Source organism: Pollachius pollachius (assembly GCF_949987615.1).
Source record: "Pollachius pollachius genome assembly, chromosome: 5".
Taxonomy (NCBI): domain Eukaryota; kingdom Metazoa; phylum Chordata; class Actinopteri; order Gadiformes; family Gadidae; genus Pollachius; species Pollachius pollachius.
In genome coordinates, this window is record NC_136938.1 from 23,615,630 (window position 1) to 23,637,035 (window position 21,406).

The 21,406-nt window shown below is 45.4% G+C and overlaps 1 protein-coding gene across 1 annotated transcript in view; it reads right to left on the reverse strand.

Annotated features, from left to right (window-relative positions):
* cemip (cell migration inducing hyaluronidase 1) overlaps positions 1-21,406 on the reverse strand; it is a 97,217-nt gene that overhangs the window by 54,126 nt on the left and 21,685 nt on the right. The window contains exons 2-6 of the mRNA XM_079737379.1: positions 9,769-10,088; positions 5,542-5,679; positions 3,883-4,021; positions 3,101-3,340; positions 553-732 (exon numbers count right to left, since the gene is read on the reverse strand). Coding sequence (XP_079593505.1) covers positions 553-732; positions 3,101-3,340; positions 3,883-4,021; positions 5,542-5,679; positions 9,769-9,841 — 770 coding nt within the window. The 5' untranslated portion in view covers positions 9,842-10,088. The remainder of the gene's footprint in view (positions 1-552; positions 733-3,100; positions 3,341-3,882; positions 4,022-5,541; positions 5,680-9,768; positions 10,089-21,406) is intronic.

A 21,406-nucleotide genomic window follows, 5' to 3' on the forward strand; every position in this document is an offset into this window, starting at 1 on the left:
CAAGCACGCAAGAAAACAAAGGAAAGATACAACAAAAGACTGAAAAGGAAAATAAAGGGAGACAAAGAAAAAGAGTTAGAGATAGAGAGAGAGAGAAATGAAACGTGTGTTTCTTGATCATTCTATATATCAACGCAGAGCCACAGGCAACACTATATTTGCTATGCTAGCTCCACTGGACTAGTGACAGTCACTGAGGCAAGGAGAGAGGACAGCTCATCTGAAACATGCTGTGTGCCTTGGCAAATGCACACCGCCACCAGGATTAACCACATTTCATCCTTATGGATTTACTCAGACTTTCAGGGGGAAAAAAATGGTGCCCTACATGAAGAGAACAGGGCTAAAAGGAAACCGATTTCAAGTGGAGGATCTTATAGTCAAGGAGTCATGGAATAAATGCCCATGACTACTAACTTCAAACAACTGAAGTCCACCCGGCCCACCTACTTCACGGCACCAGCGGTCTCCTCACATCAAAACCTTGAGCTAAGCGACGATAATCACGTCCAAACTCTTCAGGGACTGCGACGGCGGCGACGTGGGCCTTACCGAAAGCCCAGGCGCGTGGCGTGCTGGCTGCCCAGCTTGCTGAGGCTCTTCTTGGCCGTGTCTTCCAGGTTGTTGGACCCCTCGTCGTTGACCACCATGGCCAGGAGCAGGCCTGGCTCGACCGCCTCCACGTACTGGGCCAGACGCCGGCTCTCGTCCTTACTGCGGTACGTGTCGAACCTGGAGGGCACCGGAGGAAAAAGACGTCGGTCAGGTCATGAGGTTCAATCGTTTTGAGGGTGAATAAAGCAAGTCGTGTTCGATATGTCAACGGTCAAGGAAAAGGGATTTTTGTGAAAAATCGTTCTAGTTGAGCGTCTTCGATGGATTGTATGCCAATCATTGTGTTAGAATCTATGTCTCCTCACCTCACTAAACTATTCTCGTTCTATAGTGTTCAATGAAAGCAATGCACCAAATCAGTACTGAGTGCGTTATTGTGTTACTGAAATGGCGGTCCCTGGGTTCATTGCTAATGGCCACCAAGCAAGCAAGGCATGATTTCAAAGTTGCACTCATAGACTGATTTTGGATCAACATAACCAAAGTATTCCAGGACAACAACAAGCTTTTGTTTGCACTGATATAAACCGCCAAACCCAAAGTGAATACACAATAACAAACCTATTCACACACTTTGGATAGAATTGAAAACATATTTTGTTTATGCATCTCAAACCAGTAACCGCGATCTAATTGTTCCCAAAACAATGCCTGTAATAGACACCGCCTGGAAACTCAATGAGCTTTAAAAACCCCATACGAAATCTGTTTTTTAATAGCTGTCACCTCATCGTTGGGACAGGCATATTGTTGATGAGTTTGGCAGAGTAGGGACTGAGCATTAAAAAAATGCAAATGAATAAGGAACAAAGGGATCCAAACACAAGTGGTAAAGGGGACCGATTGGGGAACTTTTTTAATGATGACAGCTATCGAACCTTATAGATAATCAATCTGAGATGTATAGTAAACCAAAGTGGCTCAATCCATCGTCTGGAAAGTGATATCCAGCCCTAAATGTGCTATCCACCTTTTCCAATGGGTTTTTCACTTCCAACAGTTCTCTCATGTTGTTTGGTCTTTTGGGAGATTGTACAGCGATGTCTGGTATCTTTTTTTTTCTGATATCTTCCCCCCCCCCATCTTGACATCTTGAAATGGCTTCACCACGAGTGGTCTGGATCATTTTATAGACCAGAAAGTGCTTGGCTGAAGAGAACCATTAGGCACGTGTCACTATTGGCTGCCAAATGTTCTCGCTACCGACTTTGCGTTACATGACTGCGTTACAGGTTTTCCGATGTACCGTTCTGCATCGAGCTCCTTAAGCATGCTTAAGGCAGGGGAATCGGATTGTACAATAGGATCCCATTTAAGGGCAACCCTTAATGATGACACAATGCGGGAGACGATGAAACCTGGAACTACGTCGATTCTCTTGACGGCTGACGGCCAAACGTGGACGGATGGTAAATGAACAGCGCGCCTTTGAATGTTAACTCAAAAGCACACGCTTTCCTTTCCCCCCGAGTTGTTGAAATCCTACGTTGAACCACAACGTCTGGTTTAATAAGGAAAGCCATAATCCCTCGCTCAGTGTGTACAACAATATTCAAAACATTTATGGTGGAAATCTAACTCTATGAATATCATTATGTTGCAAACAGTAGAGAGATTGCTGACATTTGAGTTCTTCTAGTACTTCTGCGAGTTTCCTACAATTCTGACTCCTTTACTCCTAGGCAGCCTGAAAGGACCATCTGTAACATTGTTATCAAGGTTTGTTGTCATGGGGGGTTTTCCAAAGGTTTTTCTCCTTCTTCTTCGTCTACATTTTAAAGGCTACTTTGATGGGGAATGCGAATCATTCAGAATGTGTCTACTGTGATTGGGTATTGATCCAACCAATATTCACCTTTCATCCATAGGCACACATTCTGTTTGAGAAAAAGGTTGTGATTATGCCTTCTTTTGGGTTTGTGATGGACCGTAGCAAGGTTTAGGGGAAGTTAACTGCACGGCAGGTTAAAAATGGGGGGAATCAAAACTGTCAACACAATGAAGACAAAAAGGCAGGATAGTCCAGCAGTGAGTGCGTTTGTCTCCCGGCCGGAAGGTTCCGGGTTCCAACCCCAGTGTCCCCTGTCTCATCCTTGAGAAAGATTCCTTGTATTCCTGCACACAGATCACTATGTCGCTCTGGATTAAAGTGTTGGCTAAATGCTACAATACTAAATGCTCAATGCAAACGAGTAAAATACGAAAGGGACAGTCTGGTGGTTGGGGAAGTTGGGCTCCCAGCTGAAAGGTTCTGGATTCAAAGTCCTCAGTCTACCTGTAGTTATCTCTGAATACAATTCCTGCTCATTAAGGCCATTCTTTTTAATCGTACGCTAAACAACTATTAATAATAAACAGGATGAATAAACACCTCGCATCTCCTTCCTTAGTAGCTCTAGCCGTGGCTAAATAAATTTCTTCAGCAACACAATAAAGCATAACCTAGAGACGCGCAACATTGTGTCCGTCGAGTTGTGCGTCATACCGGTCGTTGCGGAGCACCTCCCCAGTCTTGGGGTCGATGACGTGGATGATGATGCCGCGGTTTCCCCAGCCCCTCTGGAACAGGTAGCTGTTCTGGTTGCTCTCCCCCGGGACCAGGGTCTTGTTGAGGAAGGTCCAGGAGAGCTTCTTCTGGCCGTGGATCTCCAGCGTGCCCCCTGTGCCCACGCCCACGTACTTGCGGCCAAAGTAGTTGTGCTCTGCGTCGTCTTTGTCGTCAGACCTATAGGGTTATTGTGAAAACGATTTTATTGTAAGTATTCGTTATGAGAATATTTTAAGTTGCATTGAAGGGTTAGGGTTAATTATTGGTAACCTGCATGTTTGTAACCTGAATAAAATGGAAGATACCTGGTTATTGAAATAGTTATAAGGAAATGAATAGTTTGCTGTGTTTCTTCATCGTTATAATGTTAGGAGGCTCATACATACAAATAGCTTTATTCCCAAACTTGAGCTTAAGCTTGTGTTGAACTGGTGGTTAAATATTATCCCAAAAGTACATCACTAGCTAGCTAGCCATTATTACATGACTCCAATTGATCACCATCCAATGATCAGAAACCAACCAACACTGAATCAACCAAAAAATGTTATCCCATTTTTAAAATATACTTAATAAAAATAAACTTTAGCCTGAGCCTTATGCAAACCAAGCTGTCCTTAAGCCCATGTTCCAGTTCTTAACCACCACCTAACAATTTACTGTTATGCTCTGTAGACAGTCAAAACCCAGGGTCTCCCTGACTGCTTGTGTGATGGTACCTTCCGAACAGTGAGATGGTGAAGTTGCCCGTGTAAGGGCATTCTGGGCTCCCCACGTGCATCTCTCCCTTGTTCCCAATGAGGATGTGTTTGGTGCGCAGCAATATAGGCCTGCTGGTGTCTGCAATAACCAGTTTCCCTGCAGGGGGGGAGACAGAGGGGGTAGACAGGGTGTCGGGGGGTGGGGGGTAATAAAGGGGAGGGAGACGGGGAGGAGAGAGATGGGGAGATTACCAGAGAGACAGCGAGAGACAGAGCTCAGCACCGGGAAAGAAAAGACATCAGAGAGTTCGAAATAACTGAAAGCCGGAACCCACGCGCACGCATGCACGCACGCACACGCGCTTACACACGCATACACGGATGCACTCACACTCGCCCAAAGGTGGTATAAGAGAGAGAGAGATGGCACTTTTAGATATTTTTTATTAAACAATTTATATCGATGCCTTCTGTAATTGAAAACTATGAAAGAGATGGATGATAAGAGCATGGCTTTAATAAAAGAAGGTAGTTTGGTTCTGTATTTGAACAGAGTGATATTATTAACTGTATTGAGACTATTTAAATACAAACGTAACTGGATGTTCCTTGTTATGAGAGTAAAATGAATAAAAAAAAAAGATTGTTAAAGCAATACTCTGTTCAATAATTCATTAGTGCTCTCAAATTCACATTGTGTACGCTCAAATTAAGAATAAGTGATGTGGAATGACTAATTTCTACCATCAAAACTCTAATTATGCCCTAGAATTAGTGAATTAGCAGGCACTTCTCCTTCTGCTGAATACTTTACAGGCTGAAGCGAAAAACATTTTGATTTATGCACAGAAGAGTTTATGTGTGAATGTGTTAGTTTTCAGATTTTGGGGTGTTGTTGTTTGTGTTCATACTGATTCACCCTCCATTTATATGAATACTTCAAACTATCCATTTGGAAATGCTTTTAAATAAAGTGGATGAAATAGACCATGAATAGCACACTGTTTATGTTAGTCCCACGGACAGATTTCGAATTAACTACAAATATGACACCAGAACAAAGTACCAATCAGAAATTAAAATAACGTTGTCAGGATGTTGAATGTAAAAAGTACGGACACTTTAATTAAAGTGTGCGAGGCAGAACAACAACAGCAGGGCGGTGTTGAGTGTGTCGTGCATCCTGCCTTCACAGCAATCACCGCGCGGTGAGCAGAACACAAGGAGCAGTTTATTAATTTAAGGGGACCCAGGTATTTAAATCAATAATCTTAGACTCCATGATGAGAGAAGTGTGATCCCTCTGAATCCACTGTCTAACCCCTACCTGCTCCTTAATGACACGTATCTGAATTCACTGTCTAACCCCTACCTGCTCCTTAATGACACGTATCTGAATTCACTGTCTAACCCCTACCTGCTCCTTAATGATATGAAACTGAATTCACTGTCTAACCCCTACCTGCTCTTTAATGACATGAAACTGAATTCACTGTCTAACCCCTACCTGCTCTTTAATGACATGAAACTGAATTCACTGTCTAACCCCTACCTGCTCCTTAATGACATGAAACACAGTCTTTAAATGAACAGTAAGAATAAAACCCATAACAACGTGATCATACACATGTTTGTGCTAACATTTGACGGTCTGTGTGCAGCTGTGTGTGTCCTCACCTCCGTCCAGGATCTCTATGGAGTGGACCGTTGCAGAGGCCATGAGGAGAACACTCCGGCCGTAACCGATGGTAACGTGGTGGTCCTCACTGTGCCCTGGGTTCCAGGCCTGCAGACCCGACTGCTTATCCGGGCACTCTGCATAGCCGTACACACACACACACACACACACACACACATACACAAACACATACATGCACACACACACACACATACACACACACACACACACACTTCTTATTTGCGGTTCGTAGGGATGGATGGTATATGAGGCCATGTGAAGCCCCTGTAGACAATTCATTTTGATGAATGGTTATATAAATAAAAGGGTTGAATAAATAAACTTGACAAGACAATATATTTCACCCCCCCCCCATTCTCACTCCATCCCCACACAAACACACACACACACACACACACACACACACACTAGTAAATCTAAAATCTGAAATTGCCAGCTGAGGTTCATGTCTGTTGACATGTCGTTCTGGGAAGCGGTGGTGTATGAGTGTGTGTGTGTGTGTCACTGCAGTGGAACTGCTGTTGCCACAGGTGACACCAACAGACTGCAACAGCAGCCCTAGCAGAGTCCCACTAACTAGACTCACGCGGCTTGACGACCAGCAGCAAGGGGAAAGCATTTGGGGAAAGATGGGATGTTTCACACTCAGCCGAAAGGTTCCGGTTTCAAACCCCATTTTTAGCAATGTCTACGTACAGCCTTCCTTAAGCAACATATATGACTCCTACATGCTCCCGAATGACACAGCAAACAATATAGATACACAAATGGAATTCTCTGTAATGGATATAACATGAAAAGTATTTTTAAAAAGGCTACCACAGAAACTTGACCCATTTAAGTGGGACGTATCCTCACAACAATAGCACTTCTACTGCAGTAGCAATTTATCTTCCCCCAGGCATCACTTTCTGCCTTTCACAGTTGACCAATATCCAGAAGTAGGCACGCAATAGGAGTAGGCCCTTCAGGATATCCACCGACCCACTCACAGATAATACTGATTGAAAAGCCCATTTAGTTAGTGTCCATTATTGTCAGCGTGCCGCGCGAGTGTGTGTATACGTGCGTGTCAATTTCTGGATGTGCATTTGTGTTTGAGAGAGAGTGTAAATGTGTGCGTAGGGATGTGCATAGGTGTGCGTGTGTGTGCATGCGTACATGGGTAGATGTAGAAGTATCTGTGTATGTGCGTGTGCCTATTTGTGTGTGCGTTTGTGTGGGCACGCGTGTTTGTGTGAGAGATAGCGTGGACGTGTGTGTAGGTATGTGCATAGTTGTGCGTTTGTGCGTGTATGCATGCATGTGTATGTGTAGTTGTAGTCGCATGTGTGAACGTGTGTGTGCCTAAGTGTGTTTACGTTTGTGTGCATGCGTGAGTGTGGAGGTGGATGTGATGTGTGCATAGTGGAGGCGTAGGCGTAGATTCTTGTGTGTATGTACGTGCGTGCGTGCATGCTTGCACACACATGTAGGTATGTGTGTGCAGATGCCTGTCTGTCTGTAGGTGCCTGTTTGTATGGGTATGTCTGTTTATAATTGTCCCACCTGAGTACCAACCAACAGTTTCTCCAGCTTGGGAGTGCTCCTCCCAAAGCCTTAATGGATCCATCAATGGCATTCACTGGCCAGGGGACCCAAATTGTCAAGCAGATTTCCCAAAGGACTAACGCAGATGGATGGGGACCTGGGCCTGAGACAGTGTAGGTGTGTGTAAGTGTGTGCATGTGTATGTGTATGTGTTTATGTATGTGCGCGTGTGCGTGCGTCTGTGTGTGTGTGTGTGTGTGTGTGTGTGTGTGTGTGTGTGTGTGTGTGTGGCACACATCGAGTGTTTCTATCCTTGCTGTCAATCCTCACGTATTAGCAACAACCCTGAATATATAATGGCGTAACACCCACAAACACACACACACACACACACTGTGTGTGACAGCCCGCGATGTCCAGCCTTGACAGTCCTCTTACTGTTAACTCTGACACACAGATTTCACCCGTCAGCTGTGCACAATAAGCCCCATAAAACCTTCCTAAGAGGGATAGAGTGACAAGGGGAGAGAGAGAGAGAGAGACAGAAAGAGAGTGAGATAGAGTAAGAGAAAGAGAAAGAGAAGGAGAGACAGCGTGTATGAGAAGCATTTAAAAAATGCATACGTTTTAAGAGAATCCAATTATCCAATTAATCAGGTCCATGGAGATGACTCATCGGACGGCACGAGGCTATGTATAATTATATGTCATTTCCAAGATTTTTATCTTATTTAGATCAGATATGGAATCAGGGAGAAATGGTTCCTACAAGGTGGGTTGTGAGATTTGTAGTTTATCATCACACATCAAAACTTCCAAAGGAAAGGGAATCTAACGGACCAAGCATGACAATAAATTACTGTTCACACGAAAAAACCTACAGGTACCAATTCTTTACAGGTACTAATTTTTAACAATAAAAAGCGAAGCAACTGTGTTAAAATCCCTTCCTAATTATTCAAATTTTGGTATTTATTCTTCTCACCAAACCTTCCGGGCTCTTTAAGGCTGTGATGGAAGGATGAACGACAGGAAGGGGAACTTCGCATCAGGACTCACATATCTGTCAAGACACAGCGGGAAGGGAACAAATTGTTCCAAAGCACAGATCTTGGAAACAACATACAAATAAGAATAAAAACCAAGACATCAAAGCTTATTTTGTCCTCCATCTTATTTTTTCCTTTTTGACTTTTGTTTTCAATTACCACACTGAAAAGAACGAATGACTGGGACTTCTGGTGTTTGGAATGCATCTGTGTATGTCTTCTGTGTCTGTGCCCAGAGCTGAGCCACTGACATCGGCATTTGTTACAGGACGGGGGGGAAGGCGAGGAAGGCTGGATGCAGTCCACACAAGGCATTACAGAGAAAAGCTAAAGCATCCCGGCGGCCATCTTGAGTGTACTTACTCACGAGAAACATGTAATGTCTTTGAAAGGAAAAGGGCCACAGCACAACTCCTAAAGGGAGGATGCATAAAAGTGTCTGTTTGATTTAATGATGAAGTCATACAGAAGAAGGTACTCCAAAAAGGTACAAATCTATATCAACGTTATGACATAGAAACAGAGGGTCTAGTTTGTTCCAACATTGGCCAGTGAGAGAGCAGTTTTGTTCCATTTACATTGAAATGCGTGGTGCGTACATCAGGGCCGGCCCTCCTGGTGCCAGCACCTTGGAGGAGCTGATCAGGGGGCCCCAACCCTTTGACTGAGGGGCCTATAAAAAGCCAATCTGGTATGGACCTGACCATGGGCTCTGCGATTACACAGCTCTCCATTATACACTTCTGGACAGCTACCCCTGCTCTGGGATCACTATGGGTGGGGGAGGAGATGGGGAGGGAGAGATGAAGAGAAGGCGAGAGAGACAGAGAGAGAGACACAAAAAGAAAAGGAGAGGAGACATGGGAGGGGAACAATGGCCCACGGGCCAAAGACAAACACACACGCACACACACAGGTTAACAATGCTACTGTATGGTTTGATTATGAAAAAAAACGCATCCATAGCACTGTGTCTGCTTGTCTTGTGTTTTGAGTGTGGTCATTGTTTCATGCCACACAAGTGATCGATCGGTTTGTGATTGTTTTCCGTCTACTGATTTTCCTACTGTGGACCTCTCCTCTTGAGTTATATGTGGAATAGAGGGAGACTTGTTTTACGATTTGCACCACGAAGTGCAAACAATCAGTAAGAAATGCATTCTGGGCAATAAACTAAACACATTTTCCCAGATTATATCCACATTGTGTGTATAATGAGTTGAGTCTAACACCTGATGCGGGAGAGCGCAAGATAGAGTGAACGTGTACGTATGTGTGCATGTTTGTGTGCGCGTGCGTGTGTGTAGTTACATCACACCCTGGGCATTTGGCTCCAACAGAAATATGCACAAGAAAAAGGGTGCAGCCTTTCTATTCGTTGGAAAGAAGAAGGAACAATCTATCAGCCTACAAATTTAAAAGGCCTGGGCCGTTTCGATAGAAGGAGACTATCAGAGTTTAGCCTCGTCTTAAAGAAGAGTGTGGGTGGGAGACTATTGATGGGAAAGTAGAGCAATTCAAACTCATCATAGTGCTCCCGAGTACACATTTTCGGAGCGGAAGTAGCAATCCCCCCCGCAGACGCGAATGCGTAATGATGTGAATCTATATCAGGGAGTGACTAACCTGTGTGGGAGCCCGGAACCAGAGCTATTATCAGCAGCAGCCTCCCCATGAACACCACATTGACAGCCTCCATCACTGCCTCGCACCAGGTGACCGCCTGATGGACTTCACAAACACACACACACAAACACACACACACACGCACGGACACACACAGGCACACGCACAAACGCCCCGGGCCTGAAAGACCTTGAAGCCAGTCAACCAACGAGGGCCCTCGGTCGCAGGTGGCTCGGTTGTGTCTGGGAGCGTCGGTGGGGCGTCAGGCGCTACGGGCAGCGACCTCTCGGTGGGATGGAAGGGTTGGGTGCGGCAGTCACCTACGAAGATCGCACAGAGAGAACAGAGGGGAGGCACAGAGAGCTTGTTAGTTCTCCCTCGATGCAGAGCGCACGCACGAGTACGGCCACCCAACCAGATGGTCCGAAAAAGATTTCCGCCCGCGCAGACGCACGTGCGCGCCCGCCGCTTCGTGATGGATCGCACTTGTCTCGCCAGCAGACGGGCGAGTGTCACTTTGGCAGAGCCGCGATGGGACGAGGAATACAAAAACGGTCGTGAAAATAGGAATAAATCAAAAGCGTTTTAGGTAAAAAAGAAAGAACTTCAAAGAGGCCGTGGGTTTCTGCAGCGTCCATTTTTTCTTTTTCTCCACTTCATCTCCGTGAGATCAAAGAGAGCCACACAAGTAAGACACGGGGATAATTAATAGCAACAACTCACTGGTAGTGGAGTGGAAATACACAAAAGTGTGAATAAAATTATACAAGCGTTTGTGGGTATATGTGTGTGAGCGTGCGTACTGCGTGCATACATGCGTGTGTAGGTGTGTGTGTGTGAGTGCGTGTGTGCGTGCGTCCATGCGTGTGTAGGCGTGTGAGTGTGATTGTGTGTGTAGGTGTGTGTGCGTGCGCACATGTGTGTGTGTCTGTGTGTTTGACACATGAAAATGGGAGATGTAAGCACAGGCAGCGCCTCCAGACTGCAATGCAAAGGTAGCGCCCTCGTGATTCTGTATTACAGGGTGTGCAGTATGTTGATACTCTAACTCTTCATTCAGTTGAGCAAAGGAGTGTTATCAAGCACACTGCACAACCACCCATCACACAGTTGCTGTTCATATACCACCACTGCCACCGTATGACATTTGAGCATTAAAGTGCCACAAAGAAATAAAGCCTGTGCGTTTAAAGTGTGGCATTAGTGTCATTCATTATTGTGGGAGGGAGCTTTATAAATATCTTTTGCGCGTAATTAGCCGGTTACATGTCAACAAGTGACTGATTTGGCTAAAGGTTATTTATATGTGATTTTGTTCTCACAAAGTCGTCGACTCTCTGCCTCATGCACCGACTCTCTCTACTGTTAATTAAACTTCACTCGTGAGGCTGTATGTGCATAGGAGATGTGTGTGTCTGCGTATGTGTGTGTCTAGGTCACAGCTGTATAATAATCCTTAGCAAACATGCCTCGCAGGTAATCTCCCGAACTGCGTCAATTTGGCTTGTGTGATTATCTTGTCTCCCAGGAAATTAATCCCCATGCTGCAGCAGCCAAAATAAATAAATCAAAATAGATACCATTTCCGTGCCAGCGAGGTGGCAATGCTAAGTATCGTGTAAGAATATCTCTATCGAAGAGCAGAATAAAAGAAAGATATGTTTTTCCATCAAAACCGCCCTTTTGGCACTTTGCCAGGCCAAGGACTCACACAGCATCTGCGACAAAACCCATAATAAAGAAACGTAGGTTTAAAAAAAAAAAAAAGATATGTATCCATCTCAAAAGAACCTTCTGGAACAACCTATATTATCTATATAAGAACAGCTCTCCCGTGTCTGCAGGATTGCCAGTGTGGTGGCGACATATTCAAATTGCACTGGAGTCTGTTAAGGTTAAGTCAGACGTGGGCGAAACACGCGCTCTTTGGGTAATTTACAACTTAACGCCCCGAACTCGATGGATATTCATCATTTACAAATTTGTTTGCAAAGTCAGCCAGTTTGATTCCCGTAGGAATCCCTGCATTGCCGGCGTTCGCCAGGCTCCGAGAGAGAGCAGAGGTAGAGATTCTAGCAGAAAGTGACGGCATCTTTTCAGAGATCAGTGTGCACCTCCCCAACTAGAGCGCAAACTTCCAGAGCTAAATAAAGACACAGGGCAGCAGTCTGGTGCGAAGAAACAAAAGTGCAGAGTTTATTTCGATAACATACCGTTCATTTGGTTTACTAATGTTCCAAATGCTTAACTCAGTGCATCCATTTTGTTCTGAATATCAGTACGTGTTCCATAGCTATGATTATAAATCTGTGCCGCATCATAAAATGATGGAGGGGAAACTCGCTCTCAAAGAGAGGCTCAGATTTAATGGTCCGGTGTTGAAATTTAAAACGTATAAAACATGAGAGACAGAATTAATGAACACCCCAAAGTTATAGGCTCAAAGCCCATAGAAATGAATGTACATTTGTTCATTCAAACAGTTTTAAGCTCTATGGTGGTAATGTATTGTACGTTTGGACCCATAACCCTTGGATGTTGTAAGATATATCTTTCGAGAAGTACCTTGAAATAAAAAAAGGTATATCTCGAAACATCTAAAATGAATGTGTCCTCTTCTTATCGCCACCGCCAACAGCAGCTGCTCCCCTTACGCTCTGAAAGAAACAAGGGACATTCTTACATTATTTTGACAAGACAGAAAGAGCAAGATTACTCAGTAAAACAAAGGCATTTTTCTGAAGCGGTTTTCTTAAAGGACAATGCCGGCCTGGGTGATTAAACCTTCATAACCGTCTCTTCTGCCTTCACTAAAACATCTGTTACCAATAGAATTCTTCAAAATGACTTTGTTGTGCCAATTCTGCTTAAGAGCGTATAACGAAAGCACGCACCCGTGTGAATGTGCCACAGATGTAGAAATAGAAAAAGCACTTTTGTGATTTATGTAATCAATGTGCTACTGGGGTTATTGACGTTGGCCAACACTGATTGTGAATGGCTGCTTTCGTGAAGCCAGGATGATTGAATCAAACAGAGCAGTATTTTTCTTTAAATACTATTTATTAGTATCTGCTCATTGAGCAGACACTTTCCTCCCAAGATAACAAATCTATTCAGAGACATGTCTTTAAGGTGCAGGGAGCGGTGTGGCAGTGGCATCTTGTTCAAGGATGCCTACAAATGGGCTGTGGACTTTGGGAATCCTACTCAGGAGCCAAGATCATTTATAAAGTGTATGAATAGCTCTCTTACTGCCGTGCTGTCTTGGAGGAATTCACTGACCTTCAGAAATAATTACCATTTGATCATCCGATCGTTGTACAACTCCAAGAAAACCCTTGGTGCTCAGATGAATAAAAAGCCCACAGACACGATCACGCATCGCACCACACACACACATACACACAAACACACAGATATAATACACACTCACTTGTGATCACTAATAGCGAGATGAAGTTTATTATGATGATCAAAGCGATGCGTGTGCAAACCTGTTCCTCTCACACACATGCACAGAAAAAATAAAATACAAACACACACGCACACACACATACACATGCACACAGACAGACACGCACACTCCCACACACACACTCAAACAGAAGTAAGCTGGGGCAGGCAGCCACAGACAGGAGCAACTGATGTGATACGGCCATGCATTATTAATGATACAAGCTTGTTTCCTCGTCTTCCCCTTCAAAAAGTCCAAATGTTCAGATGGTGTTGTTTTAACTCTCCTCTGATACAGCATGGTTGAAAGGCGCCACGGTGGATCCGCGAGTCAGCCCAGCCAGTTCAGCTCAGTGAAGCAGTCTGTCATTCCAGACAGTCAGTCAGTTCTGAGACAGCCAGTCTGTACGATGGTAGGTAACCATCTGATCCGTTTTATATTCACATGTCGACTTAAGCAATGTCAGGCAACCGCAGAGACAGAAATATATAATATATATATATGATATGAAGCGTCTATGAAATGTATTTCTATATATAAATGGGGTTTGAACACGTTGCAATGGGCTCAGCTGTTGTATCATAGACTATTGGATTTCTTTTACTTTTTTTCTCATCATTCGAGTCTTGCAAGAGAATGGTATGACTTATCCATTTGGCAGTAAATGATACGACAACTAAATCTGGTGAGGACGAATCTCACAAAGTACGATTGGCATGCAGTACCACAATGAGTATCGGTAAAACTAACAAAATACCAATCCCTTGTCCCCTCCAATTTAGCACGAATCAATTGTTGTGGTTAAAGCGTGTTGCTAAGAAACCATTATCAGATAGTATTGTTACGCCGCTTCCCTTGTCTAAGTATAGGTGCTTTAATTTGCATAATACCAGTTGTTGGAAACACGTTGCAATTTGCATTTTCTCTTTTGTTCCCTTTTCAAGAAGTTGGTTTAAGACAAACTCCACAACGTGACAGAAACTAAATACATCTGTGAGCTAAACAAGCAGCCTGCCAATCGACCTGCTACTCCAGCGCAGGGAGAAGGGCTGTACAGGAAACACACGGTGCTCTCAGCGTTTTGAAATACAGTTGATTGACAGCCAAGGATGGAACAGAATAAAATAAACTACAGTAGAATAGACTTGAATCCCATACAGTTGACGGAAATTGAACTATATGAATGTTCACCACGCAAAGAAACAACTTAACAATGTACATACCAGATATTAAAAGAAAAGTTTGATAGATAGTTTGATCTCCGCTTTCAGATGTGAGATGTGTCTGTTAGCATGACCTCAGTGTTTGGATTGGGTCTGGGTCTAAAGATAGCGAGACACACTAGCAACTAGCTCAGCCACTGTCACAGAGAGAGCGAATGCATCACTGTGCTTGGGAATGTATCCAATCACCTCCCTGAATTACTCCTTGACTATATTTCGGGAGGGGATTATTTGGAAACAAATAAAATCATATAAGTGTGTGTGTGTGTGTGTGTGTGTGTGTGTGTGTGTGTGTGTGTGTGTGTGTGTGTGTGTGTGTGTGTTGTGTGCGTGACAATATCGGGGAATGTGTGTGTGGCAGCATGCAGGGTTGAAAACATACGGTAGCTTATGGTTGTGCGAGCAAGGAGCCAAGAACCTACCGTTATTGGACAGTTTATGGGGGCTCGGAGGAATCGTTAAAGTTGGGAAGGAAGAAAATTGGCTCTGATCTGAAGAGGCACATGCATGAACCCACCCACCCCCCCCCCCCCCCCCTACATCCTACACACACACACACACATACCAAATCACACACACTGACAAACTCACACACAGACTCACACACATACACACAGGCATTGACCTAAAGTGAGGAAATTCAGCAGGAAATTCTGAAGTAATGTGCTGCCATATCCCTCCAGAAGCACGCCAGCTGTCTCACCTCACAATTTCACACACACACACACACACACACATACACACACACACTCATAAAGTCACACACCACACTTACAGTGCAAGCCTTAGAAGTTCCACCATAATAGCAACTTGCCATGTGTCCCCAGCAGAATCAGCCAATTCAGTCTTTGAATAGCACATAATAATATACCACTGGGGGGAAACTATCGACACTACTGAGACAAAAGTACTGGGTGTAGTTCACACACAGAAACACACACACAGGCTGCATATGTGCAGCTAGTCAGACATACAAAACACACACACACACACACACACACACACACACACACACACACACACACACACACATAGAAACCAACTTAAAAACGTTAGTTAATAAATAAAATTATAGTCTCAATGGAAAGTATAAAAGAATAATTTATAATATAAATATAACATAATTTCAAACAAACAAAACTAAATTAAAATTGCATACAAGCTTGGGAACCAATGTGTGACACATGCACACACACCAACCCACGCACACACAGACCCACACTCTAAGTATGACATGTTAGTGTTCCCAACGATGACAAATTATCTACGTCCTCGTCTTTGTCCTGCTCTGAAAGGCTGCCTTGTGCGCCAGACGGTCTGCTCCTCTACCCCGTCCGTCCCATTCTCCCGAGCATCGCTGGGGACAGCATACCGGGACACCACACAGACTCTTCATTTCAACCATTATGTCAAAAGACGGCCACTACCAGGACAAAAACAATGGCCAGCGAGCGCGGGGGGGGAAAGAGACGAGCTGGAGCCAGACAGAACGACAAGACAAGAGTATCCCGTTCCCGTGCCTTTTCACCGTGTTCAGACACGGTACATCAACCCCTGGGAAATAAGTGTTCCACCGTGTTCCGTATCATCACACGTGTCCTATTGACCGGACCTTCTCCAGTCTTCCCACGGGGACCGCTGAGGAATGGACACGGCGAGGGACGTGCAAACATCACGCGACCGAGGCAAGGCCCTGGAATCAAATATCTGAATCTGCAGGAATATAATATATTTATTAACCAGTACATGGGGGGGCGAGATGGTCTGGTGGTTAGGGTGTTGGGGCTAGGATGGGCTGCTTGTGTGCACTCCATCCAGAGTCTTCCACGAGCCTGGTCAGACCTGTATCTAAAGCTAGGCAACTAGTGAAGTGATTTTGGGGCGTGGCTTTGGAGGGAATCCTGAATAAAACATAAAATAGCCATGATCTTCTCATTTGTTTTATAGACTTTATATGATTCTTGGCATTCACGTCACAGCAATCAGGGGACCAAAAGCGTAGACAAACAGATAGATTAGCATCAAAATGGCAAGGATTTGTTGTGCCTTTAACTGTGCTAATTGCAAAAGGGAGTGATGGAAATGGTATCATATATCACAGGGTCCATCTCCTTTAATAATAACGGGAGACAGATATGAATCGGAGTCTTTAAAAAGGCGGATTTGAGGCGTCATCTAATGATTTGTTTGCACTTAGAAGAACATGAAAAAGACAGTGTCTCACATTAACACGTAGCTGTGATCTCCAGTCCTGCTCCAAAATGTGTTTGACTGGTCGCATTAAATCAGCAGTCTTAAAATCAGAGACTTTCTCCAGTGTTTTTCAAATTCTAGTAAATGAGCAAAAGACACCCTACGCTGTCACCTAAGGATCTGAGCGATGACAGAGGGGAAGCGCATTACAGAAACATGAACGCTTGCGGGCAAGTTGCGGTGGAACATGCTATGGCGCTGGAAGTCATGTCTGCAAACATGTCAGTGAAAACATGGCTTCTGATGGTTCAACCATTACAGATGTGCAGCGGCATGCACAGAACACACACACACACACACACACACACACACACACACACACACAAGCACACACACACACACACACATTCTTCCCCTTAGGTAACTCGTGCACGTGTGCCTTTGAGCTTGTACTCTGAGGAGAGGTAAGAACGTCGTCCACATAAAACCAACCTATTCTTTATAATATCTGCACTACATGCATTATAAAACTGTAATCTACGACTAAGCTTTGCTCAGTTGTTGTATCATCTCTCCAGGGAGGTAGAAAATGTAATTAGAGAGCGAGAGAGAGACAAAGTTAGACAGAGACACACACACACACACACACACAAACGCACACACACACACACACGCAAACGCACACACACACATACACAAACACACACACACACACACACACACACAAACTAAAGAATCTGCAGAAGACACACCCGTTCTGAGGTGGGCCCGCTAAATATAGAAAGCCACTGGGATGCTGTGCAATCAAATTACGCTCATACCCAAAATGCACAATGCAAACACGCAGACAAACAGAATGCCGGGTGAGAACACACAACACACAGCACACAAAACACAAAGGTTAAACTCCCATATCTTTCCTGTACCAAATGTTACACATTCTCTGCCCGAAATTGCACCCATACCCTTTTTCTTGCGCCTTCTTGGACAGCATGCTGCACCGTCGCTGGCCAGGCGCACTCTCCCATTTAACCTGACCTGGCAGCTGGGGATTCTGCCTGATCCGCATGTTTTTGCGTTTGTGTTTTTTTTCTAAATGCTGACGCACGTCAAGAGATGCCGAGAGCATTTCTAGACAAAATCTGTGGTCTGCGTGTCTGTCACGAAGGGAGTCGACAGCAAGCCACTAGAGTTTATTATTAAACTCTCGCTTCTGTCCGCGCAAGCACATTCTTGACAGCGGTGACCTTCAGTTTGGCGGCCGTGAACAACTTTGTTGAGAGATGTTGACGTGTCAATGAGCCGAGGCAACCTGACCCTCGTTTGGGCTCGCAATCCTCTGAAACATACCCAGATTGCAGAACCAATACTGAGAACTAATCCTGTCCCCGTTCCCATCCCAAACATTCAATATGAAAACTGCATGCAACATCCATGGAAAAGATGGTCATGGATGCCAACTCCTTAATGACATCCATCTGAAGTCACTGTCAGTTGCTCTCGGCAAAAGTTTGTTGTAAGTGTTTAAATAGAAGAGAACACTGTCCAATCCCTCTAATTCAAAAGAGAATATGGAGTATCAAACACGCCACCCAGAAGGCCCGTTAATTAATCCTGCAACGCTGGTTCAAAAGAGAACAGAAAGAGAAGAAGACTACACTGAGAACGCACATTAATCAATCCTAAAACAGACATCTACAGCTGGGTCTGATAGCTCTTAATCTGTTGACAGATGTGCTTACCGCTGGGCGCTGGGCCGCCCGCGTCTCAATTAACTCCCATTGGCTCGTGTCAGCGGGGAGAGCTGGTGTCAGGACGGGTCAGGCAGAGACAGAAGCCCCAGACTGCACAAGCTGAAGCCAGAGGATCTGGTCACAAACAACAACCCCCCCCCCCCCCCTCTCCCCTCCACCACCTTACTCCCCAAGCCACCACTACACCACACACACACACACACACACACACACACACACACACACACATACACATGCTCTGCACTCTCCAACCACCAATACCACTCACACTTTCCGACACACACTCCCCAACCGCCATTACCAGACAGACACACTTCCAGACAGACTGACACACCCCCAACTACCAAACAAAACTTCAAGCCTTTAGGGATACACACACACACACACACACAAACACACACACATACACACACACACAAACATCTAGTTCAGGACCTGGAGGTAAGGGGAGCGATGAAGAACAGAACATGCCAGAGGGTAGAAGGGGGGGGGGGGAAAGAAGCCAGAAGATGGATGGAGGGGAGAGACGACACTATGGATGCAGTGGAGAAAGTAATAGGTAAAAAGCAAGCAGATTCTTAGCAAAGCCGTTTATTTGGACTTGTTTTTGTTTTCAACGGACCGCTCGGCTTTGGTAGAAATGCGGAGAATGCTGCTAGCTGTTAGCCACGGCCCGGATCACAATTTCCAGGGAAGACGGTGTCTGGTGTCCTCGGCATGCCCCCCGCATGCGCAGTGGACAGTGGAGGCAGGCTCCTTGGTCTGACTTCAATCAGAATCCCTTCTTCAGGACTGGTAATGGTAATGCACAATCAGTGGCTCGCTATGCCCCTGTTGAAGACGCTGTCCTAACCCACCCCACCCCCAGCCCTAATCGCAACTTCAGCACTGATTACAACCTCAGACTAATTGCAGGTTTTCGGCAATGAGTTGACATCCATAGGCATCCACAAGTGTGCCCCCACCCCCCACTTTTGAGTTATAAACTTATTTTAAATCAATTCAATCAATTGTATTATACAGTTTGTTAGGTATTACAAACGAGACGGAAGGCGGCACTTCGTACTCTGTGGACGGCTTACAGACAACGCAAGTTGTCCTCCCCTCAAGTACAGAACGTTCTGGGTCAGATGGGCTTGGCGAAGACAGTGGTCAACCTGGCTCTGGTTAGACAAGTTCACCACTGGGCAAGGCCAAGAGATTCTCCATCATCAGATACAGTCGATTATATCAAGTCGAGTCCGTTTTATTGGAAAGGCCCATAATCTCAGCGACTCCAGAGCTTTATATGCATGACAGTGTTAATGCTGACCTGGCGTGCTGGGGACGGGTGGTACAAAACCAATCAAATCTGTTATTGTGGAGTGTGTGCGTGTGCGTGTGCGTGTGCGTGTGTGTGTGTGTGTGTGTGTGTGTGTGCGTGCGTGGATGATGGCTGGTTTAAGCCACCTCAGCCACACTGATTGGACTCTGGGGGCGGGCGAGGCTGCACACCTGTTGTACATTGAGCAACCAATGTGCAACAGGCTAAACCAACCATCACCGCACACACCCACACTCGGCGAGATCTCCTGCGTGGCTGCACGGTACACCTTCTGCTGCGTATCATTAGACTCAACCCTGGCAATAAACTGGCTCCAGGTGGAGGAGAAGGAGGAGGAGGAGGAGGTGGCAGCCACCTTGTCGACCTAAGGCGATGGACATTGCTGCAGTTAACCAAGTTAAAAGTGTGCACAACGTGTTTAAGCTATCCAGGTGAACAGTGTTTGCAGCGCTTTCGGCGTTGCGATGATGGGCGAGCCGGGTGTGCAGCATCAGGTGCTTTGATTTCTCCAGTCGACGGAGAAATCGGTTTGAAACTCATAAAGTGAAAAGATGCAAATAGCGAGGACTTATTTATTCATCAACCCCTTGGAAAAAGAAAATAAGGCAGGCAAACGATCCGTCTCCGTTCTTCAACAGCGGTTGCGTCTATATAACAAACAAATAGCCCGTGCTTCCTGATAAATGACTACTGACATGGCAGAGAGCTGTGCGCTGATAACTCTCCTCGTGGAAACATGGCAACTGCTTTTTAATTTACCTCGTTTCAATGTGCCCCGCTTCTTAGGGAGAGGCTTGCCAGAAGTGTCTCGCAATAAGAAAGTCAGATGGAGAGTGGGAGAGAGTTTACACACACACACACACAGACACACACACAGACAGACACACACACACACACACACACACACACACACACACACACTAACACAGTCACACACACACACACACACACTCACTAAGTCACACACACACACACACACACACACACACACAGACACACACACTCACTAAGTCACACACACACACACACACACACACACACACACACACACACTAACACAGTCACACACACACACACACACACTAACACAGTCACACACACACACACGCTAACACAGTCTCACACACACACACACATACATACACGCCTATCTGCAAGTCCAATATGCTTGGGTGAGCAGGGGTCGTCCGGCTAGGCTCGACTTGTCTCACACAGAAGATGGAGAATTCTGCCGCCTTCTATTAATCCTGCTCAATCTCCTGCACCTGAGAGGTTTGTTGATCTTAAACCCGCTAATATGCCCCCTCAGGCACATCATCACATCCATAACGTATGGCACTTTGAGGCCAGCAAACACCCCCCCAACCCCCCGCCTGATGCAATATGACCCAACGTGGAGCCCCGTATCCACGCTGTATTACATTACGGGACGCGGAGTGGATCTCTAATCCATGCACACAATTTTCAAGGGCTGTTGAAGGGCCCTTCGCCGGAATCCCGGTACACAGCAGAACCGTTTACCAGTCCCCGGAGTGGGCCGCACTGCCGTTCAGGTCCTCAGATACCCTGATTTTCCCATTTATTCCGAGGTGTCCATTCACAGGCTTCCCCACCTCTGTTTAGTCTCCGGTGTAAGTACGCTGTCTCTGAGTAAGTATTGTCCTTGGCAGCGCGATGGTTTCATAGC